General features: G+C 39.6%; 1 protein-coding gene across 7 annotated transcripts in view; it reads left to right on the top strand.

Moving 5' to 3' along the window:
• The window catches only part of LOC136857361 (uncharacterized), a 169,166-nt gene that overhangs the window by 35,576 nt on the left and 113,332 nt on the right, over positions 1-20,258 (top strand). For 4 of the 7 annotated variants that reach the window (XM_067135977.2, XM_067135976.2, XM_067135979.2 and 1 more), the window contains exons 2-3: positions 3,312-3,515; positions 18,067-18,188. The exons of 1 other annotated variant lie outside the window; for it this stretch is intronic. In XM_067135977.2, coding sequence (XP_066992078.2) covers positions 3,333-3,515; positions 18,067-18,188 — 305 coding nt within the window. In that variant the 5' untranslated portion in view covers positions 3,312-3,332. The remainder of the gene's footprint in view (positions 1-3,311; positions 3,516-18,066; positions 18,189-20,258) is intronic. 2 more of the 7 variants (XM_067135978.2, XM_067135980.2) reach the window with 2 other exon arrangements.

Below are 20,258 nucleotides of genomic sequence, written 5' to 3'. Positions count from 1 at the left end.
CACACAGCGTCTACTAGTCAACAAAGACCAAGACCATTATTATTCGACAGTTGAAACTTTCGGGCCCCTTGTCTTTCTTTTGAGCGTTCTTACATGGTAAGTCATTGCTCACCATCTGTTTCCTAGATCTAAATGGATGTTTTGGGCCCCTTTTCTCCTTTTGTGTTTGTCCTGGATCCCTAGTCTTGTACCACGTGTATTCATCTTTATCTTTTTTTCTCATCTCTTATCTTGTATTTATCCAGTTTTCCTTTCATCTTATTCTTCCTGGATCAAGACTGGAAATCTTTCAAGATGTTCCCTCGATGAGTGTTAATGTTTGCACTGCTGATGGAGCTGGGAAGTAGAAATGAAATCATTGGGGGCTCAGAAGAAATAGATGTTAAAGAACTGAGATCGGTGAAGAGAAAGCCTGTCTTAAGATGGTAGTATATGGAGATGTGGAGATTGTCTTTTTTGCAAGTCACACCGACACAGATAAGTCTTATGGCGATGATGGGATAGGAAAGGGCTAGGAGTGAGGAAGAAGCGGCTGTGGCCTTAATTAAGGTACAGCCCCAGCCCTTGCCTGGTCTGAAAATTGGAAATCACAAAAAACCATCTTCAGGGCTGCCACCATTCGGGTTTGAACCCACTATCTTCCGAATGCAAGCTGACAGCTGCGTGCCGCTATCCGCACAACCAACTCGTTCGGTGTTGTTTTGTCCTCATCTTTTCTTACTGATGCTTCCACTTCTCATTCTGACATGTCATTGTGTTTATTCTACAGGGTCTTTCACTCAAATTCGGGCCGGTCGGTTGCAGCATAGCAGGTAGATGGGCGAGCTGAAAGTCAGACGAACACATGGCAACTCGCTGAGCTAGGGGCCAGAAAAGCGCCTGTATAAATCGCATATAAATAACAAGGACACAAAATAACACATAATCAAAATAAAATATTTTCTCAACTTGTCACAGAAGATGTTGAAAATGTCCTCCACCTGCATCTACACATTTCTGGCTTCATCTAAGGACATTTTCATTCATACACATTAGTTCATCTACCGAGATAGCCTCAATTTCTCTTGTTATATTTTGTCTGAGTTCATGTAGAGTGTGAAAATAGGAGTGTTGGCAGCAGCTGGACTTGGGAACCGCATATACGGCTAACAAGTCATTAAGTTTAATTGAGGAAATTTTGACAACAGTAAACCATTGTGCCCCAGATCTTACAGTTTGCGATTTTTATTTATGGGGAAAATTGAAAAATAAGGTTTATGCAGCAAACCCTCGCACTTTGGATGAACTCAAAATATAACAAGAGAAATTGAGGCTGTCTCGGTAGATGAACTAATGTGTATGAATGAAAATTTCCTTAGATGAAGCCAGAAATGTGTAGATGCAGGTGGAGGAAATTTTCAATATCTTCTGTGACAGGGTGAGAAATTATTTTACTGTGATTATGCGTTATTATGTGTGCTTGTTATTTACGTGCAATCCATACGGGCGCTCTCCTGGCCCCAAGCTCAGCGAGTTGCCGTGTGCTTGTCTGACCTTCATCTCGCCCATCTACCCGCTGTGCTGCGCCGACCAGCCGGCCCCACTTTGAGTGAAAGAACCTGTATTTTGTGATCCCAATTGTGTTGCTACATGTGATATAAAAGTGTCCAAGGTCTTTAGGCCTTTTCAGTTGTGAAATTACCTGAGTTTCACGGTAGTGTAGCAATGGGCTCATCTGTTGGATTTCCAGGACTCTGGCAGCTGGTGCACCATTGAGACATCACTGCGAGCCTCCTTTGCAGGACATGCACTGATGGTACTGTAGGGGAGATAACTGCCTCTGCTTGTATAAATGCCTGCCTTTGACTTTTATATATGAAAAATGAAGTACCCAGAAGGGAATCATAGTTTAATTTCATCAGTTGCAAATATTGAAGTATTCAGGCTCTTTTGAATAGTGAAGTTGGGTATTTTGCCCCAGTATGGCTTCATATTCTGTGAAATCAAATGTTGTTTCCTTCTGGGAACTTAATTTTATATATCTGAATAACTTGTTTGGTTCTTTCCAGAGCAAGCGAGTGGCTGCATAGTTTGAGACACATAGCTGTTAGCTTGCATTTGGGAGATAGTGGGTTCGAACCCCACTTTCGGTAACCCTGAAGATGGTTTTCCGTGGTTTCCCATTTTCACACCAGGCAAATGCTGGGGCTGTACCTTAGTAAAGGCCACGGCCGCTTCCATCCCTTTCCTAGGCCTTTCCTATCCCATCGTCGCCATAAGACCTATGTGTGTCGGTGTGACGTAAAGCAAATAGCAAAATCTATCCCATAGTTGCTATAAGACCTATCTGTGCCGGTGTGACGTAAAGCAAATTATAAAGAGGTTTCTTTCCATTCCATGCACTCTCATAGTTGTTAATCACATTTAACCACTGTGTATTAAAAATAATAATTATTGACTTTTTTGTTTGTTTTTAAAATGTAGTGGTCATATTAAGCATACTGAGCGAGTTGGCCATGCGGTGAGAGTGTGTTCTTGCATTTGGGATATAGTGGTTTGAATCCCTCTGTCAGCAGCCCTGAAGATGATTTTCCACGGTTTCCCATTTTAACATCAGACAAATGTTGGGACTGTATCTTAATTAAGGCCATGGCTGCTCGCTACCTTCCCAATCCCAGCCCTTTCCCATCCTTTGATGTGTTGGTGCGATGTTAAACAAGTAGCATGCACTCCAAGACATAGCCCTACATCAGAAATTTGTTTGTAAAAGCCTGGAATAAACCAGAGAGAGAGAATCCACTAGGGATAGCTGCCCTAGAACAAGGGGTACCGTACAGTAACAGCATCAAATTGATGATAATTTTCACACTGTTTATCTTGGGATAAAATGAGCTTACATATTTTTTCATTTTGAAATTCCCCTGTTGTACAATTATCTCCAATCAGGAAAACTTTATTTCGTTTTTACATATACCGTATAAATGGTGATTTACCATTGACAATGAATTACATAAAACATCTAAACAAATATATTTTAAATCTAATCAGGAATACTAAAATGAGGGAAGAAATTAACTGAAAATTTAGAACTGTTACCAGTTGCTAAAAGTACTTGTATTATTCTTTTCGCAAGATTAAAAATGTAATCTAAATTTTATTTATGTGATTATACGTTCTTACTTTTCATTTTCCAGCTACACTAACCTGTCAGTTTATTTATTCTGTGTATATATTCCTATCCTATTTTCTTGCCTCCTGCCAGGAGATGTGCATTTATAATAATCATTGTTGGTGGTGCAGGTTTGTTAGTATAATTGCTTTTTTTCCCCCAGGTGTAATTTGGTTCTTTCGTGATGATCAGACTTTGTATCAAATCAGAGATGAACACACGTAAGAAGGTTGTGAACAAAACTTACAAGGAGCAGCAAAACAGATTCCAAGAAAACAAACCCCATGAATGTCCATATGATGGTTGTGATGCGGTGTTTTCTAGACCGTACAGGCTCAGAGCCCATCTTAACATGCACATTGGGAAAGTAAGTTGATTGTAAATTATAACATTTTTTGCGTAAGTGTTAAGAAGGTAAGTACAGTATTTGAACAGAAATTTAACAACATAGTTACACTACCTTGCCAGGCACCCTCTGAAAGAAAAGTAGACTGATCCCTTGATTCACTTTGAAAGTCAATTGGGGAGGCGTTCCATTCTAACGCTGCAGTACCCCCGAATATCTGGGAGTTACTCTTGACTGTGCTTTGATGTTCTGAAAGCACTTGTCGAACATCAAGTAGAAAATGGCTGCTAGAAATAACATCGTACGGAAGTTGACAGCTTGGGGTGCACACCTAGATGTAGTAAAGGTATCTGCCCTTGCACTGTGCTGTTCTGCATCTGAATACGCTTGACCAGTATGGCAAAAGCCCTGCCATGCCGAAACCGTGGATGTGGCACTCAACGAGACATGCTGAATTATCACTGGCTGTTTGCCTCCCACACCTCTGGAAAGCTTCACTCTCTTGCCAGTATAGCACCTCCCTGCATCAGTTGAGAAATAGCTGCCAGGAAAGAGGAGAATAAGTCAGTGACATCTTAGGTATGTCTTCTGTTTTGCTATCATCCAGCCTGCCAGCGTCTTAGATCAAGACCTCATGGACCTCATGAACTTCATCTTAAATGCCTGCAACCTGTGCAAGACCATTGTAAACTCAACTTGTTAATCCCTCCACAGAATACTCATTTCAGATGAACCAAATTACCTTTCTTCATACTTGAAATTCCTCTCATCAAATCATCACAGTGCACAGTTTGGTTCCTCTCTTAGTTTACACTGCATTACTGCTCTTTTGCAATCTCTGCTACTAGGTCATGGAATTCTCTTCCTCCCAACATTTGGGACAAATTCAAAGTGAACTGCCAAAGGTACTTGCTTGATTTATCAAATTGACTCGTGGAATAACTGAGATATGAATGTTTGAGTTAATGTTCAGTTAATGTAACAAGATGGTAATTATGTATTAGAATTAGTTTCAAAACTATTATAATCATCAAATATTTTTGTATTTAGATTAAATGTAACAAAAAATCTTTCCAGTCTGTCAATCACACACTTTCAATATAAATTATAACAATATAATATCCAGTAAAAAAAAAACCAACGGACACACTTTTATACAAAGAATGACACCTTTCGTTCTACAAGAACATCCTCAGATTCTATCAAATTACTTAAAACATGCGTATATATGTACAGTATTGTTTACATTGCATAAACTCTCTGTGGCCGTTGTTGAACAGCAATGAACAGAAATCAGTAAAGCAACAGAAGTCCTTGTGATATAAATTTTGTCTTGTTATCATTTAATTTTGTCTTGTCATCATTTTGGGTAAACAAAAACATTTCAAAAACTGAAGAATTTATGCAAAGCAAATTATTGTATGTAGCTTATTTAAAAATTATAACATATTTAGGCCTATGAGGAAATGGACTATGAAGAAGGTTTATGTTCTTTTACATTTCCTGATTTAAATTGTATTATTTTGTTAACTATAGAAAGGGATGTGGAATTTTTATACATGACTTGTGAGGCAGGGTGTGCCACGTGTAAGTGGCCCTTTCCTGTCGTTTTGTAATATCCGCGAAGATGCAAAGTCAGCAGAAAAGATTATTCCAGAAGATAATTATCATTGGCCATAATTCAAGTGTTTTTATTGGCCAGTATATTAGGATTTTTAATTGGTGAATGTGGCAAACTGGAGTGTTGCTATTGGTTATTTGTAATCACTCTATTTCCTGTTTGTGGCTCCTCCCGTGTGCGAGTTACTTTGTCCGCATCTTTGAATTTGGAGCACTACAGCGGGCGGACGCGTTTTGGGTCCGTCCCGCAATGGGTCTTCAGCCGGCCTTATGTTATTTAAAATGCATTCTTGTGTTTCAGACTATTCCCACTTAATGTAACTTCAGTAATTATGTAGAGTATCATCTTTTGTGCCAGAGTTTCCTCTAGTTTTCCACATTTTCCAAAATAGAGCATTTATATGACTTAGCGATTATGCTAGTCCGCAACATGTTGTTTTCAGAGGCAGACCTTCTTTTCTAAGTCTGGTTGTAATTGTAAGTAACTGATACACTTTCTTGAATAGTGTAATTAATTTTGTTTCGTTCGAGGTTGCCTCCTTTCATTCTGTAAATTTAACCTTAATGTAAACCTCTGTGTCAAAGTTTTCGTTCTGTAAATTTAACTTTTAATGTGAATCTCTATGTCAAAGTTTGTTTGTGACCGAAGAGCCTAATTGTTTCCCTTACACATCTTTTGTTTTGTATCTCAAGTATCAGTTAATCCGCAGTTCATTTATAATTGTATGTTCATTTTCTCAATAATTATTTGTCTGTTGGGTGTATTATTGTAAGTCATTTCTCCCCCATAACGTCATACGTCCCCATGGACCTCATAGGGCTTCCAACACCTTCCACTCCCCTCTCTTAGTTGTCATTTTTAGGCCTGTAAGTGTTCCCTTGTATTTGATTTAATATTGTGTATCGAAAGATACTCGTCACGTTTCCATGTTTTGATATGAATTCTCCGCCGCAGCGTCATTGTACTATTTCCTTATTCATATTGTTAAGTGTCTATATTATTTACAACTATTTCCTTATTCACATTTTATGTCAACATTTATTATATTCGTATTATCATTATTATTATTATACTTATTATTGTTATTGTGTACGCGTAGTCTCGAACCACCGCTACACTCTCCATTGATGGAACTTAGGTTATAATATGAACAAGTATTAGCAAAAATGATTGTATTATAATTCAACCGCCACCGTATTAATTTAATGAAATACATCTGTACTTTTCTTGCCTGTCAAAGCATAGTCCATGGGGCCGATGACCTTAGATGTTAGGCCCCTTTAAACAACAAGCATCATCAGAAGCATAGTCCATTGGCTGCATCACAGTTTCAAGACTGTGGTCATGGTGGGACTAGTGGAAAGTTTTTTTGGGGTATAGGAAACCGTTCCACGGAGAGGGGAGCATTGTGGATCCTTCCTGTTGGATAGGGAAGAGAAGGTTAATTCTTTCTTCATGTAAACTAGTATTCTGTACCGTGGAGGGGGAGGGGGGAAGCAGGGGAGTAGCGAGGGGAGTTATGTGGATCCTTCGTTCTATCTATTGAGAGGGTAGAGGTTATTTACCTCCTTCATGTTGTAATGTATTTGTAACATGGACAAATGCAAGTTCATGTTTGTTTGTCCAACCCTTGTCCCGTTTCTTTATGGGGTTGGGTATGAGGTGAGATGAATCTGTCATGGCAGGTTTTTATGACTGGATGCCCTTCCTGACGTCAACTTCATCAGAGGAGTCAATGAAATGAAATGAATGACGTGATATGTGGTAGTAGGAAGGGAGAGGGTGAATACCAGTGCCGACACATAGCCTACTCCTGTCGCATAGCACCAAGGGGTCTGCTCAAGGCTTAACGCCTCCATTTGACAGACGAATCACCATCAGCAGCGTCATATGCCTCGCTCCATATGAGCACTGTGGATAGGTTTGGAATTTAATCCAGGCTTTTGGCATGCAATCTAGTGATCAGAAATTGTATACCACCACCTCCCCTACCCTGCCGGGGCCAACATTCTGATGGTGAAATTTTTTTCGACCAATGGGACTCGAACCGGCTAACCACGGTGTTCGACCATTTTGACTTCAACGCCGTAGCGATCATGGCCACCAGGTGGGCTATGGTCAAATGCAAATTAATGATTTGGGTTAAATAAAGTATGGAATTGAGTATCTATAAAGATGTTATTTATAATGAAAAATATAATTTAAAGAGTAATTGCCATCCAGATGTTAAGTAGCATGAAGAGGGGAGAATTTTTTAAATGTGTATGGTCATTTAGGTTGGTTTTGTTAGCTTTTCTTGAGATGTAAATTTTGATTGCTTCCTTAATATTCAAAGATTTACTGTTATTTTCTATGTGTAAATTTTTTAGATCTGTGTTGATGTCTGTGAAATGGTGTGAACTGTCATATGTGCTCACCAAAGACTGAATAATGGCGATTGTATCTGATCGCATTTTTGTGTTCTTAGTTTAGGCTCTTGGCACTTCAGTTCATAAACTCATGACTTGGAGAAAAGGTCTTTTTTGTTTAGGTTGCAACGCAGTATAAACAATACTGTACACATATACGCATGTTTTAAGTGATTTGATAGAATCTGTGGATGTTCTTGTAGAACGAAACATGTCATTCTTTGTATAAAAGTGTGTACTTTTTACTGGATGTTATATTGTTATCATTTGTATTGAAATTGTGTGATTCACAGACTGGAAAGATTTTTTGTAACATTTAACAAAGTCGACACTGCAAAGTAGGGCTTCCTTTTTAATGAATGTATTTAGATTATAATTACATATCAGGGTTAGTTTTCAAGAGTTAATGTTTTTCTATTATATTATTATTACTATCAGTTGTTGTACTGTTTAATTTTGTAGCATTGTAGTCAAATTGTGAAACAATGGTTAAGTGTAAGAAAGGGCCAAGAGCTCTAACTTTGCCACTATTAAAGATGATAATCTATTCTAATCATTTGGCCTTTGTTATCATTTGGAGGCCTTTTTATTTGATGCCAATTAGGGTGTCCATGTGTCAGTTTTGACATTCCATTTTCTTTGTTTGGTGATCAGTGGGTGGGTGATTTTTAATTAATTTTGTGTAAACACCAAATGGGTCACCGTAGATCTCTTACATGCTGGCATCGTATGACATAAGCGTCAAATAGACTTTCTTCTGCTTTTCAAGAATCTGACTACATTTCCCAGGTTTGCTCAGGACCCAAAGGCCCACAATACCATTGATCCACAGAAAATTTAATGTAAGAATTACTTGAATTATCTTTTTCTGTTGCCTTTATCCTTGGAGCTGCTGGGTCGTATGGTGAATCATTGACCTCCATTGCACCCTCATCTTGTCGTGATCCACTTTGACATTTCATATAGGCTATTATTGGAATAGGCGCGCCACTTTATAGCTAACTCCCAGTTTTCATCGAGACTGCCCCAAACCTGGAGAACAAATGCTGAAGGCTGAAGTGGTAGGACACGTTAAGCGAATGCAGGGGACTAGAATGATCCGGGATGAAGACCAATTGGATGCCCTAGAAAAAGGTGGTTAGATCAGATAAGAGAAGACCTAGAGAAGAGAGGGGAAACATGGGATGCCCTAGAGAGAAAAGCAGCATACCAGGACCGCAATAAATGGAGGCACATCGTTCTTAAACATCCTACCCGGCTTGCTGAAAAGAATTCATCATGATGATGATAATGATGATGGATTTCAATGGCATGGAGGACTAGCACCCACCTAAAGGAGCTCCTCCATCTGAAGCCATTGGCTCCTTTAGAGAGTCACATTTTTTTACTGCAGCCTAACACTCTGCTTTGAGTCATTAACTGTACGGTCTAGTCCATCCCAAAGCAGGTAGCACTGGCCAGAGTTACTTAATAATTAGAACTTGAATTATATTGCATTTTAAATTTTCTTACATATTTCAGCATGAAATCATTTTCTCAAGATTGTCTAAACAGCTGTCTACAAACAGGTTATGAAAATATTCAGTATTCTTCTTCTTCCACATATTTTAAAAGTTGACAAACTTGTTGACATCTTTCACTAGTATTTGCATAACAACAACTTTGGATTTAATTTCAAAGTTTTAATACCAGCTTTATTTTCATACATATAGCTTATGCCTCTATTATAAAAGAAACACATTGATTGTTGTACTGAAAAGAAAAGAATGAGAAGTGAATGCTACTTTTTTTATTTATTTATTTAAAATAGCTAATGCTGAATCCAACACTGAAAATGTCTGGATAATATTTTGTCATTGTTTTAATTTAATAATTTTAATGTTATTGTTTTTACGTCCCACTAACTACTATTTTGACAATTTTCGGAGATGCCAAGATGCCAGAATTTTGTCCCGCAGGAGTTCTTTTACGTGCCAGTAAATCTACTGACACGAGGCTGATGTATTTGAGCACCTTCAAATACCACCAGACTGAGGCAGGATCGAACCTGCCAAGTTGGGGTCAGAAGGCCAGCGCCTCAACCGTCGGAGCCACTCACCTCAGCTGTTTTAATTTTGGCATCTTTGGCTGAATGGTCAGGCCTTCAGTTCAGATGGCATCAAGTCTGATTCCCAGCTGGGTTGGGAATTTTAACTGCGTATGGTTACCTCCAGTTTAGGAGCTGGGTGTTTGTGATAGCCTTAATACACATCTACATACAACAAACCAACCACCACAGAAACACCCTCCGCATAGGGTTACTTCAGAAAGGGCATCCGGCCATAAAACTGGGTCGAATTCATTAACCCGTATGGGAGGGGGCAATAGAATAACACCCACAGTATCCCCTGCCTGTCATAAGAGGCAACTGAAAATGGTCCCAGGTGCTCTGAACCTGGAGCGTTGGTTGGCCACCGTGGGGCCCTCAGCTGAGTCCTGGCATTGCTTCCACTTACTTGTGCCAGGCTCATCGCATTCGTTTATCCTATCCGTCCTCCCTTCGTCAGCTCTTGTTCTTTTCTGATCTAACAATATTAGAGCACTAGAGGCCTAGGGAGACTTTCATTTTTACGCCCTTCGTTGCCCTCATGTTTCTTTTGCCGATACCTTCGTTTTTCGAAGTGTCAGATCCCTTCCATTTTTACTCTCTGATTAGCGTTGTGTGGAGGATGGTTGCCTAGTTGTAATTCATTTTAAAACAATAATGACCACCACCATCTAGGTCAAATTCACATCAATTTCTGGCCTCAGTAACCTGGGAAGGTCAGGAGGAGGAGGAAGAAGATTATTTCCATTTCAGCTGAAAAAAATTGTATACTCAAATGCTCTACAACATAACAGTGACATGCACACATGTGATTCACAATACTTTCATAGACTAATTATGGTGTGATAATAAAGTTCCAGTTAAGGATCGCGTATAAATTCAGAAGGGAAGTTAAGTCTTTCTTTGTGTTCTATCATACATAACCTTAACCATTGCAAAAAGCATGTTTTCTTGTAATTTTAGTTTTTTTATCCTTTTTTTTTTACATATTATACAGGGTGAATCTAAATTATACCAACAAAAAAATCAGGGATGCTCTTTGTCTTATATGAAAACGCTGGTGCAGTTGGATTGGCAGAGAAAATTTTCCTTTTCAAGAAAATTTCACTTCCAGGCGCGTGATTCAAATTGACCAACTTGCCATATTTGCTGTGTTAGAGCACAGACTGCTGCCCGCCTCTGTGCTTCAGGGAAGGGAGGGGAAGTGGGGTGTATGACAGGCGGAGACGGAGATAATGCTGATAATGCTTGGTGGGAATACACAAGTTTCTTCATTCGACTCTCGCAGAATTTTCCTTTTCCCTTACAGGCAGTATCCACAATTTAATTAGCTGTAATTGCACACACAGTAAATAAAATGCACTTGTCAGTCAAGAAATGCACCCTATTATTTCTCCTCTCGTTTGTTGGTCTCGATAGCATTCTTTATTATTTAACGTGCACAAAGATGCATCAGTGCCACCACACGGTCGTGCATTTATTTACTCACGACATTGTAAGAGAAATTAAATTAAATTAATTTCATTTTGGATCCATATTGACAATTATGTTACACAAGTTGAAAAACTAGTATATTTGGTTCTACCTATTACTTACTATGAATTTCATGTTAGATCCGTATTGACAGTTGAACTTCTTACAAAATTGTACAAAATTATGTTGATATCCTTCCAAGTCAATACTATAGTATTTTACATCCAATTAAGACGAAACTTTACATGGACATGTTTTGACCCGGCATATGCTTTGCATGACCTACCTGTCCTGCGAGACGTTCTAGTGGTCGGTCACCGGCTGTTGATGTTGGCGTACTACTTTTCCTGCCGAGTGGTCCTGTAGGGAGGTCATTAGTAGGTGCGTACTTAGTCCCGGAACTCTCAAAATAAAAAGATCAAGTAAAAGCTACTTCCTTTATTAATCAGGATGACGACAACTACTATGTACAAGATATATACAAGTTTTCACTACGTTGGTCTGACGGGAGCTTGCTCACTAGCCTACTGCTATGCGCTAAGATTGAACTCTGCCTCCCTGCACTTTACGTACAACTGCGTCTAATTCTCTGTCAAGTGAGCACGAGTAACTGATCGAGAGAGCCCTTCTGCCATCTTGGTTTCGGGTTTTATCTACCCTCAGTCAAGCAAAGGTCAGTCCCTTCCCACTACCTTAGGGGCTGGACTAACGGCATTACCTAGCTATTTGCTATTTGTCCTAGTAAGTGCTGCCCTCTGGATACTAATATCTCTATCACCTAGAGGCTAGAGGACAACTGCACTGGGGATGTAAGCTTTGATCCCTTTGTCGGTTAGACAGAGTACATCTGTACGGACTGCTTAGACACTGGTTTGTCAGTAACAAACATCCGCTCTCGTAAACATGTTATTGCAGGCACGTGAGGCAAGCTCTCCACCTTAACTAAGGCTCTTCCTTAATTCTGACTTACTGAAATATTTCTCCTTCAGTCCAACAATTATACTAGAATTAACATACAATTATAATGTCCCTTATTACTAACTCATATTCTTATACTGGCTTATTCCTCTTTGATACTCTGGGGTCGAGTCCCGGCTGCCGTTTATCTGACAGTCCACTGGTTTGACCCTTGGGGATGTCGGTATAAGACATGGTCATCCTCAGTAAGACATATATGATGAATTAAAAACATCAGACACAGGAAATGAAATGTTAGTTTAAAAGTTTTTCTTAAAAAGCATGATGAAAATTAAAAACTGTGAGATGGTGATCGTTGAAACAGTCTTTAGTTGGAGGCCTTTTTTGTTTCATTATTTTGGTTGTCCCTTGGTGTAGTTCACAGGTGATACATGTGGGCCACTGAACGCTAGAAATCAGACAGTTCAACTTCAAAAACAGCTTATATCAGCCCATAACATAACTAAGCCAACAGTTTTCAGGTACTAGTTGAACTACACCAAGGGACAGCCAAAACATTGAAAAATAATTACATCGTGCTTTTTAAGAAAAAACTTTTTAACTAACATTTCGTTTAGTGTGTCTGATGTTTTTAATTTATCATATACATGTCTTATTGAGTAAAACGCTATGCCAGGTCGAGTTTCGTCTTAATTGGATGTAAAATATTGTAGTATTGACTAAGAGGATATCAACATAATTTTGTACAGTTTTGTAAGATGGTTCCACCTAGTCAATACCTATAAGTTTATTTACAATTCAAATATTAAAATCTTCAGGTAACAAGAAAAGCCCATGGGAGTTAAATCGGTCTAGCGCGGAGACCATTTAACTGGCCCATCACGGCCTACTCATCTCCCTGGATAATGATCATTTAAGTGTTGCGCGATGCAGCGAGTGAAATGCAGTGGAGCACCACTATGACACAGCCACATTTGCTGCCAAATATCCAGGGGAACATCTTCCCATAAACCAGACAGTGATTCTAGTGAGAAGTGGTAGCATTGTTCACCGTTCAGGCAAGGAGAAAGGACATTATGACCCAATACTGACACTAAACCGATGCTGAAATGTGTGCACTATTGTCATGAGTGTTTTCTTCTGTCGTCCTTCTCGCAGTTACCAGCTAATACACACGAAGGTTGGATAATGAGATTGGCGGTGATCTGGGTGATGGATGTCATAAATCTCTCACGTTGCCATTTGCTGTGCCATAGACTAGGTGCATATCTACTATTTCTTTGTTGGTGTACCAAAACGGATCCATTCTAACCGATTTATACCACAAACTTAGTAGCCAATATGGCCGAACAAACGGTATACTGCCTACTGAGGCTGGGAAGCAACTGCAGTAAACGAAGGAGAAATTCACTATCTCCGTCTGAGTCTGTCATGCACTGCACTTTCCCCTCCCTTCCCTGAAACACAGCGGCAGGCAGCGATTTGCATTCTAGCACAGCAAATATGGCGAGTTTGTCAATTTGAATCACACATCCAGAAGTAACAAAATAACCTCATTTTCTCGAAAAGAACAATTGCACCATCGTTCTTTATATAACACGAAGAGCATCCCTGATATTTTTGCTGGTATATTTTTTTATACACCCTGTACAGTCTCGTGCAAATTAAGAAGAACAATGGAATTTTTTCATTATTTTACCCGTGGTTAGCGACAGTGTGCTACACATTATTTGCACTGTTATTCAGTGGTATTTAATTTGTGTGGCGATTGTTGTGGATAAAAGTGGTATTTATTTTAAAGTGAGTCACTTTGGAGAATTTTTTAGGTGGTACCTATTTCTTCAATAGATACTAGTCCCAGGAAGCGTAATGCGATTATAGCATCATCTCAAAATACTTCTATGACACAAAGAGAGTTAGCTACTTAATTTGGTGTTGGTATAAGCACTATAAATAAAATTATTCAGCAGTACAAACAAAGTGGATCAGTTTCACCGAAGAAACCTGGGAACTGTGGCAGGAAAAAGAAAATGACACCAACTAATGACAGTTTTATCCTCAGGAGAAGTAAATTAAACCCTAGGCTAACTGCTGTGGACTTGGCATGTGAATTGAGGGAGAGGGGAGTGAATCTCATCATCTTAATTTCCAGTTTCCTGGGTCGGGTTGCAAATCAAGGACCTCTCTCTCCACCACTCTTCTCCTTTATTAAGTATATCTTTTGGTTTTCCTCCCCTCTTCTCTATACACTCCCACACTGAATCTGTCCACCTCTTTCGGGGTCTTCCTTGTGGTCTCTTTCCTGTTAACTTCTTTGAAAAAGCTTTTTTTTGGACTCTCTCTTCTCCCATTCTCATCATATGCCTATACCACTTTAGCTTTGTTGTTTCTATCCTGTCTTGTAGTTTCAATATTTCTGTCCTTTTACTTATCTCTTCATTTCTAATTCTATTCTTTCTGGTCTTGCCCTCAATACCTCTTAGGCATTTCATCTCCGCTGCCTGTATTCTACTCTCCTCTCGTTTTGTTGTAGTCCATGATCCAGCTGCATAGGTTAGTATGGGTTCATAATAGGTTGAATATAATACCTTCTTACATTTCTTCGGGACAACTTGGTTCCACAAAATACCTCTTACACTCTGGTAGAAGCTGTTTGCTTGTTGTATTCTGTTTCCAGTTTCCTCGGTTATCTTATGTTTCCATCTTCTGTGATCACACTTCCCAAGTACTTGAAACTTTTAACCACTTCCAGAATTTTACCATTCAATTTTATCTTTCCTCTTCCTCCCTTCCTTACCCCCTGTCATTGCTATTGTTTTACTTTTCTCTGTGTCGGGCTGAGTGGCTCAGACGGTTGAGGTGCTGGCCTTCTGACCCCAACTTGGCAAGTTCGATCCTGGCTCAGTCCGGTGGTATTTGAAGGTGCTCAAATACGACAGCCTCATGTCGGTAGATTTATTGGCACGTAAAAGAACTCCTGCGGGACTAAATTCCGGCACCTCGGCGTCTCCGAAAATCGTAAAAGTAGTTAGTGGGACGTAAAGCAAATAACATTATTACTTTTCTCTGTGCTTACTTTCATCCCAAATTTTTCTATCTCTTGATTGCATACATCTACTGTAATTGTTTTTGCACTTCCGTTTCATCACCACCCCATATCACTATATCATCTGCAAACAACATGGCTTTTGTTGCCTGTCTTCCCAATCCCTGTTTAATGTTCTTATGAATTTCTTCCATGACTATGATGAATAGTATGGGGAATAGTACACTTCCCTGTTGTCGAAGACCAGTTAAACCATTTTGTTTTTCCTATACTAGTCTAGTGAATCTGCATGTTTCTAATGTTCACCGTAGACTTCTGTTAGGTGGAAGGAAAGCCTGCAAACCCGTAAAGAAACACCTAACAGGAGAAATGTGCAAGAAACTTCTTTTGTGGGGATGTAGCCATCAGGACTGGGCAATGGAACACTGGAAAACAGTTCTTTTGTCTGATGAGAGTTATTTTCAGGTGCAGGGGCAGAGGGTTCGGTATGTGTGCCAAGCAAATAATGAGGCAACAACTTCACATCATTTGCAACAGACCGTAAAACACCCCGTGCAGAAGATGTTTTGTGGGTGTTTCACATATGAAGGATTGAGACTCTTAGTAGTAGTTGAAGGGATGATGAAATCTGACCAGTACTTCCAAATACTGCAAAGAAGAGTTGTTCTTGAGCTGGAGAAGAGGTTTCAAGGTGGTGATGGAATTTTGCAGCTCCTTGCTACACTTCAAAGGAAGTGAAAATTTTTTTCAGTGAGAACAATATTTGTGTTTTAGAGTGGCCAGGGACCTCTCCTGACATAAATCCCATAGAAAACTTGTGAGCTATTTGCAAAAGGAGACTCACAAAACCTGACTGTTCCACCATAGTACGCATGAAAGATTCTCTTATGAAAGTGTGGTTTCATGATAATGAACTGAAAAATATGCACTCAAAGCTTGCAGAATTAATGCCAAATTGTGTGAAAGAACTTATAAAACACAAAGGACATATTAGTTATTAGAAGGTATTCAAGTTATGTATTATGTAAATAATTGGAGAAAAAAAATGAAAATGTGTACTTTATTGCCACGTTTCAATTAATTCACATGGGACTGACTGTATGTTCTATAGAAAACCTTTGTTATATACAGGGTGAGGCGTAATTTGCACACTCGGGCGTCGCAGCGCGACTCCTCACATGCCAGCAAAAAAAAAAAATGTATCTTACAAAATTTCATCTTGCGAGTATATCCGGCAGAAAAACGACATTGAAGAGTAGCAATCTGGCAACACTGTAACCACATGTAGGGTAACTACCTCTGTCAGCAGAAGTTAGTTGTACTGTACCGTTGGTGCAATGGATAGAGTTTTGGGTTAGCATGCAGGAGGTCGAGTGGTCGATCCTGCATTGAGGCGTATGTTTTTTATTTCGTAAATGTAGTCCAGGTGTTATGGTATCTGGCATCTTAATCGTCAACAGTGATTGCAGTGGGTCCTCTAGAAACCATTTGCACTTACATACTACGATCCTAGGAATGGACGAACAATCGTTTTCATTGGTCAGCTTTGAAAGGCGCCCTTTCCACGTCGTGGGCGTGAATTTCTTCGCACCTCTTCATCTACTAGATGTGAAACCTGTTTTCTTTGTACCCGCCTCCAATGGTCCCATAGATTAGTCATCATCATCATCATCATCATCATCTGTTTACCCTCCAGGTTCGGTTTTTCCCTCAGACTTAGCGAGGGATCCCACCTCTACCGCCTCAAGGGCAGTGTCCTGGAGCTTCAGTCTCTTGGTCGGGGGATACAACTGGGGAGTATGACCAGTACCTCGCCCAGGCGGCCTCACCTGCTATGCTGAACAGGGGCCTTGTGGAGGGATGGGAAGATTGGAAGGGATAGGCAAGGAAGAGGGAAGGAAGCGGCCGTGGCCTTAAGTTAGGTACCATCCCGGCATTCGCCTGGAGGAGAAATGGGAAACCACGGAAAACCACTTCCAGGATGGCTGAGGTGGGAATCAAACCCACCTCTACTCAGTTGACCTCCCGAGGCTGAGTGGACCCCGTTCCAGCCCTCGTACCACTTTTCAAATTTCGTGGCAGAGCCGGGAATCGAACCCGGGCCTCCGGGGGTGGCAGCTAATCACGCTAACCACTACACCACAGAGGCGGCCCATAGATGAGTACCAACTATTATTCTTGCCTCGTTCAGGTCCATTACATTTCGTTAGGGCCTTACGTTACCAGTAGGTCTAGCAACGTGCTCTGCGAATAATGTCCAAACTCCGTTAGAATTTGTATGTGTTATCACCATGGTCCCAATAATTCTGCCTTTCAACATTGCGTCTGGTAACCGCATGCTATTTAGTACGTATCTCAATGTATTATTATTATTATTATTATTATTATTATTATTATTATTATTATTATTATTATTATTATTATTATTATTATGTTGTAAATGTAGGATACATGTGACCTCAGAAACGGTGTCTTCCTGTATTACAGTAGGTAATGTCAGATGGAAATTAGCAAATAAAAAATGCGCCTCAACCCAGGATCGAACCATCAACCTCCTGCATGCCAACCAAAAACTCTACCCACTGCACCAACTGTACAGCACGACGTGAACGTGCTGACAGCGGTAGTTACCCTACATATGGTTACAGTGTTGCCAGGTTGCTACTCTTTAACGTCCGTTTTCTACCGGATATACTCGCAAGACGAAATTTTGTAAGAGACATTTTTTTTATTGCTGGCATGTGAGGAGTCGCGCTGCGAGGCCCGAGTGCACGAATTACGCTTCACCCTGTATATACATAATTGCGCAACCCTGTTGACCGCTCACGAATTTTATTGCTAACTTCTTCCATTTTTCCTCTTTTTAATTACTACCTATTTAATTTATTTTTATATGATCAGCACCTTTCTTCTTAAACAGACAGTTATCATTATCATCAAGAATAAAAGTTCAATCCATTGCTGAAGCAGTTGTAGATATCTTGAGATTGTACTTACTTGAAATTGTGTGAATGTTTCAGCGGCCCTTCAAGTGTGATGTGAAAGGTTGCAAACGTAGATATACTTCTAGCACACTCTTGAATCGTCACATGAAAAGTCATGAGCAGTCCCGTAAACGACCATCCTATACAAAGACATATAGGTAAGTCAATTTAGTTTTATGTCTAGTAAAAGCCAACCTGGTCCTCATATTCTCTGAGGTCATTAAGCTCTTTTCAGGCCATCACCAGAGGAGGTGAGCTGAATTTTTTTTTTTTTTAAACCACATACCAGTCCCATGGATCCAAAATATGGCAAATTAAAACTTGTCCAAACATATCTAACATTAGTTATAAATAGGGCTCAGAAGTTGAAGATCTATAAATTTCCAAAGAAAGACCTATAACAAAAACCTAAAAATATCCAAAAAGGACCTAAAAACTGGCCAAAAGGATGAAAAAAATTGATCCGAATTCATCCACAATTTTAGTTATAATTACATATTTAATGAAGGAATATAATATTTAAAAATGAAAAACTCTGGTGGTATGCAACGCACAGTGCAAAAATGAGTGAAATACTTCTTCTTCCAGACAGTATATATTTTTAGATTAACATCATTTGAAAAAGGAATTCTGTATTTGTGTTCAAAAAGTAAACCTACTTGCAAAATTTAGAATGAAATATTTTTCCACTTAGAATGAATTCAGTGAACCCACAATTGACATCCTGGAGAAAGAAATTAAAATTACTATAAACGGAATCGTATTTGGCTTAACAGTATGAGCCCGGACAAGTCCAGATAGCATCCCTACCCTCTGCTGGCACTTTTTAAACACTCAGAGAACCCTACTGTCCACAGTCCTGAAGATGGTTTTCCGTGGTTTCCCATTTTCACACCAGGAAAATGCTGGGGAAGGCCACGGCCGCTTCCTTCCCATTCCTAGGCCTTTTCTATCCCATCGTCGCCATAAGACCTATCTGTGTCGGTGCGACGTAAAACAAATAGCAAACTCTCAGAAAAAAATAACAGTTCTGTCAGTGTTTGCAATACAGTAAAACCTCGTTAATTCGAAGTCGTTGGGACTCAAAAATCGGACTTCGAATTACGTGATTTCGAATTAACCGCCAATTCGCAATTCAGAAGTACCAACCCTTGCCGCGTTACAAAATATTCTAAGCCTGTTACTGCATGCAGTTAACCTTGATTCACAGTTTATACCTTTCAAATGCCATGAAAAACGAACTATTTCCAAAATGTATCCAAAAAGGTGCATTTACAGTATTCAAATAATGCACTTGCATATCTCACTGGCAAATATAACCCCACGCAATGAAAGAAAGAAAAAAAAAGCACGATTCAAAGACGTGGAGAAATCTACGCTGGCTCCCATGTGCAAGTGCTTTATTCATTGGAGTACTATACTGTATGCATTTTAGATGCCTTGTATTTACACAGAAAGTACCCGATGCCCTTAAAATCAAACTTTCCTATGACTCTATCCTTGTACGATTTCCCGCCATGGCACTTTTCTCGTACTTCAGAAATGTAAACACTTCCCGCGTCACAAAGTATTCTAAGACCCATTAATACATGCAATCACCTCGATTCACAGTTTAAACCTTTCCAATGCCATAGAAAAACTATTTCCGAAATGTATCCAACAAGGTGCATTTACAATGTTCAAATAATGCACTTGGATAAATCACTGACGAACATAACCTCACGCAACGAAAGAAAAAAAATCACACAATTCAAAGACGAGGATAAATAATGCTGGTTCCCCTGTGCAAATGCATTATTTTTTGGATATCTGTACTGTTTGCATTTTTAGGTGCTTTGTACTGGGATGGAAAATGCCTGACGCCCTTAAAACGTAGCTTATCGAACTTTTCTATGACGACGGGATAAAGTTTCTCGCTTCCACGTGCATTGCAATTGCAACGCACTACAATGACCCCATCCCCGACCCTTGTACGATTCACCGGCTGGCACTTTCTCCTTTAAAACCATAAGATCGTTTGGGCTCGCATTAAAATAAAGCAATGCAGTTTCATCGGCAATGACAGTATTGTTCGGTGACTATGAATTTATTATAGGAGCCACGCTTTTTCGTCAACTGTCGGCATCGCCAGTGTTCGCGCATTCTGTTTTCCCGCACACTGCCTGTTGCGTGATATTACAGCGTTCCTGAAAAGGTTGAATACAAAAGAATTCCGATTTCATTCAACT

This window comes from Anabrus simplex, chromosome 1, assembly GCF_040414725.1.
Source record: "Anabrus simplex isolate iqAnaSimp1 chromosome 1, ASM4041472v1, whole genome shotgun sequence".
In the NCBI taxonomy this organism is placed as follows: Eukaryota; Metazoa; Arthropoda; class Insecta; order Orthoptera; family Tettigoniidae; genus Anabrus; species Anabrus simplex.
Note: the sequence above shows the minus strand (reverse complement) of the source record. Positions and strands in the feature narration are given on the sequence as shown.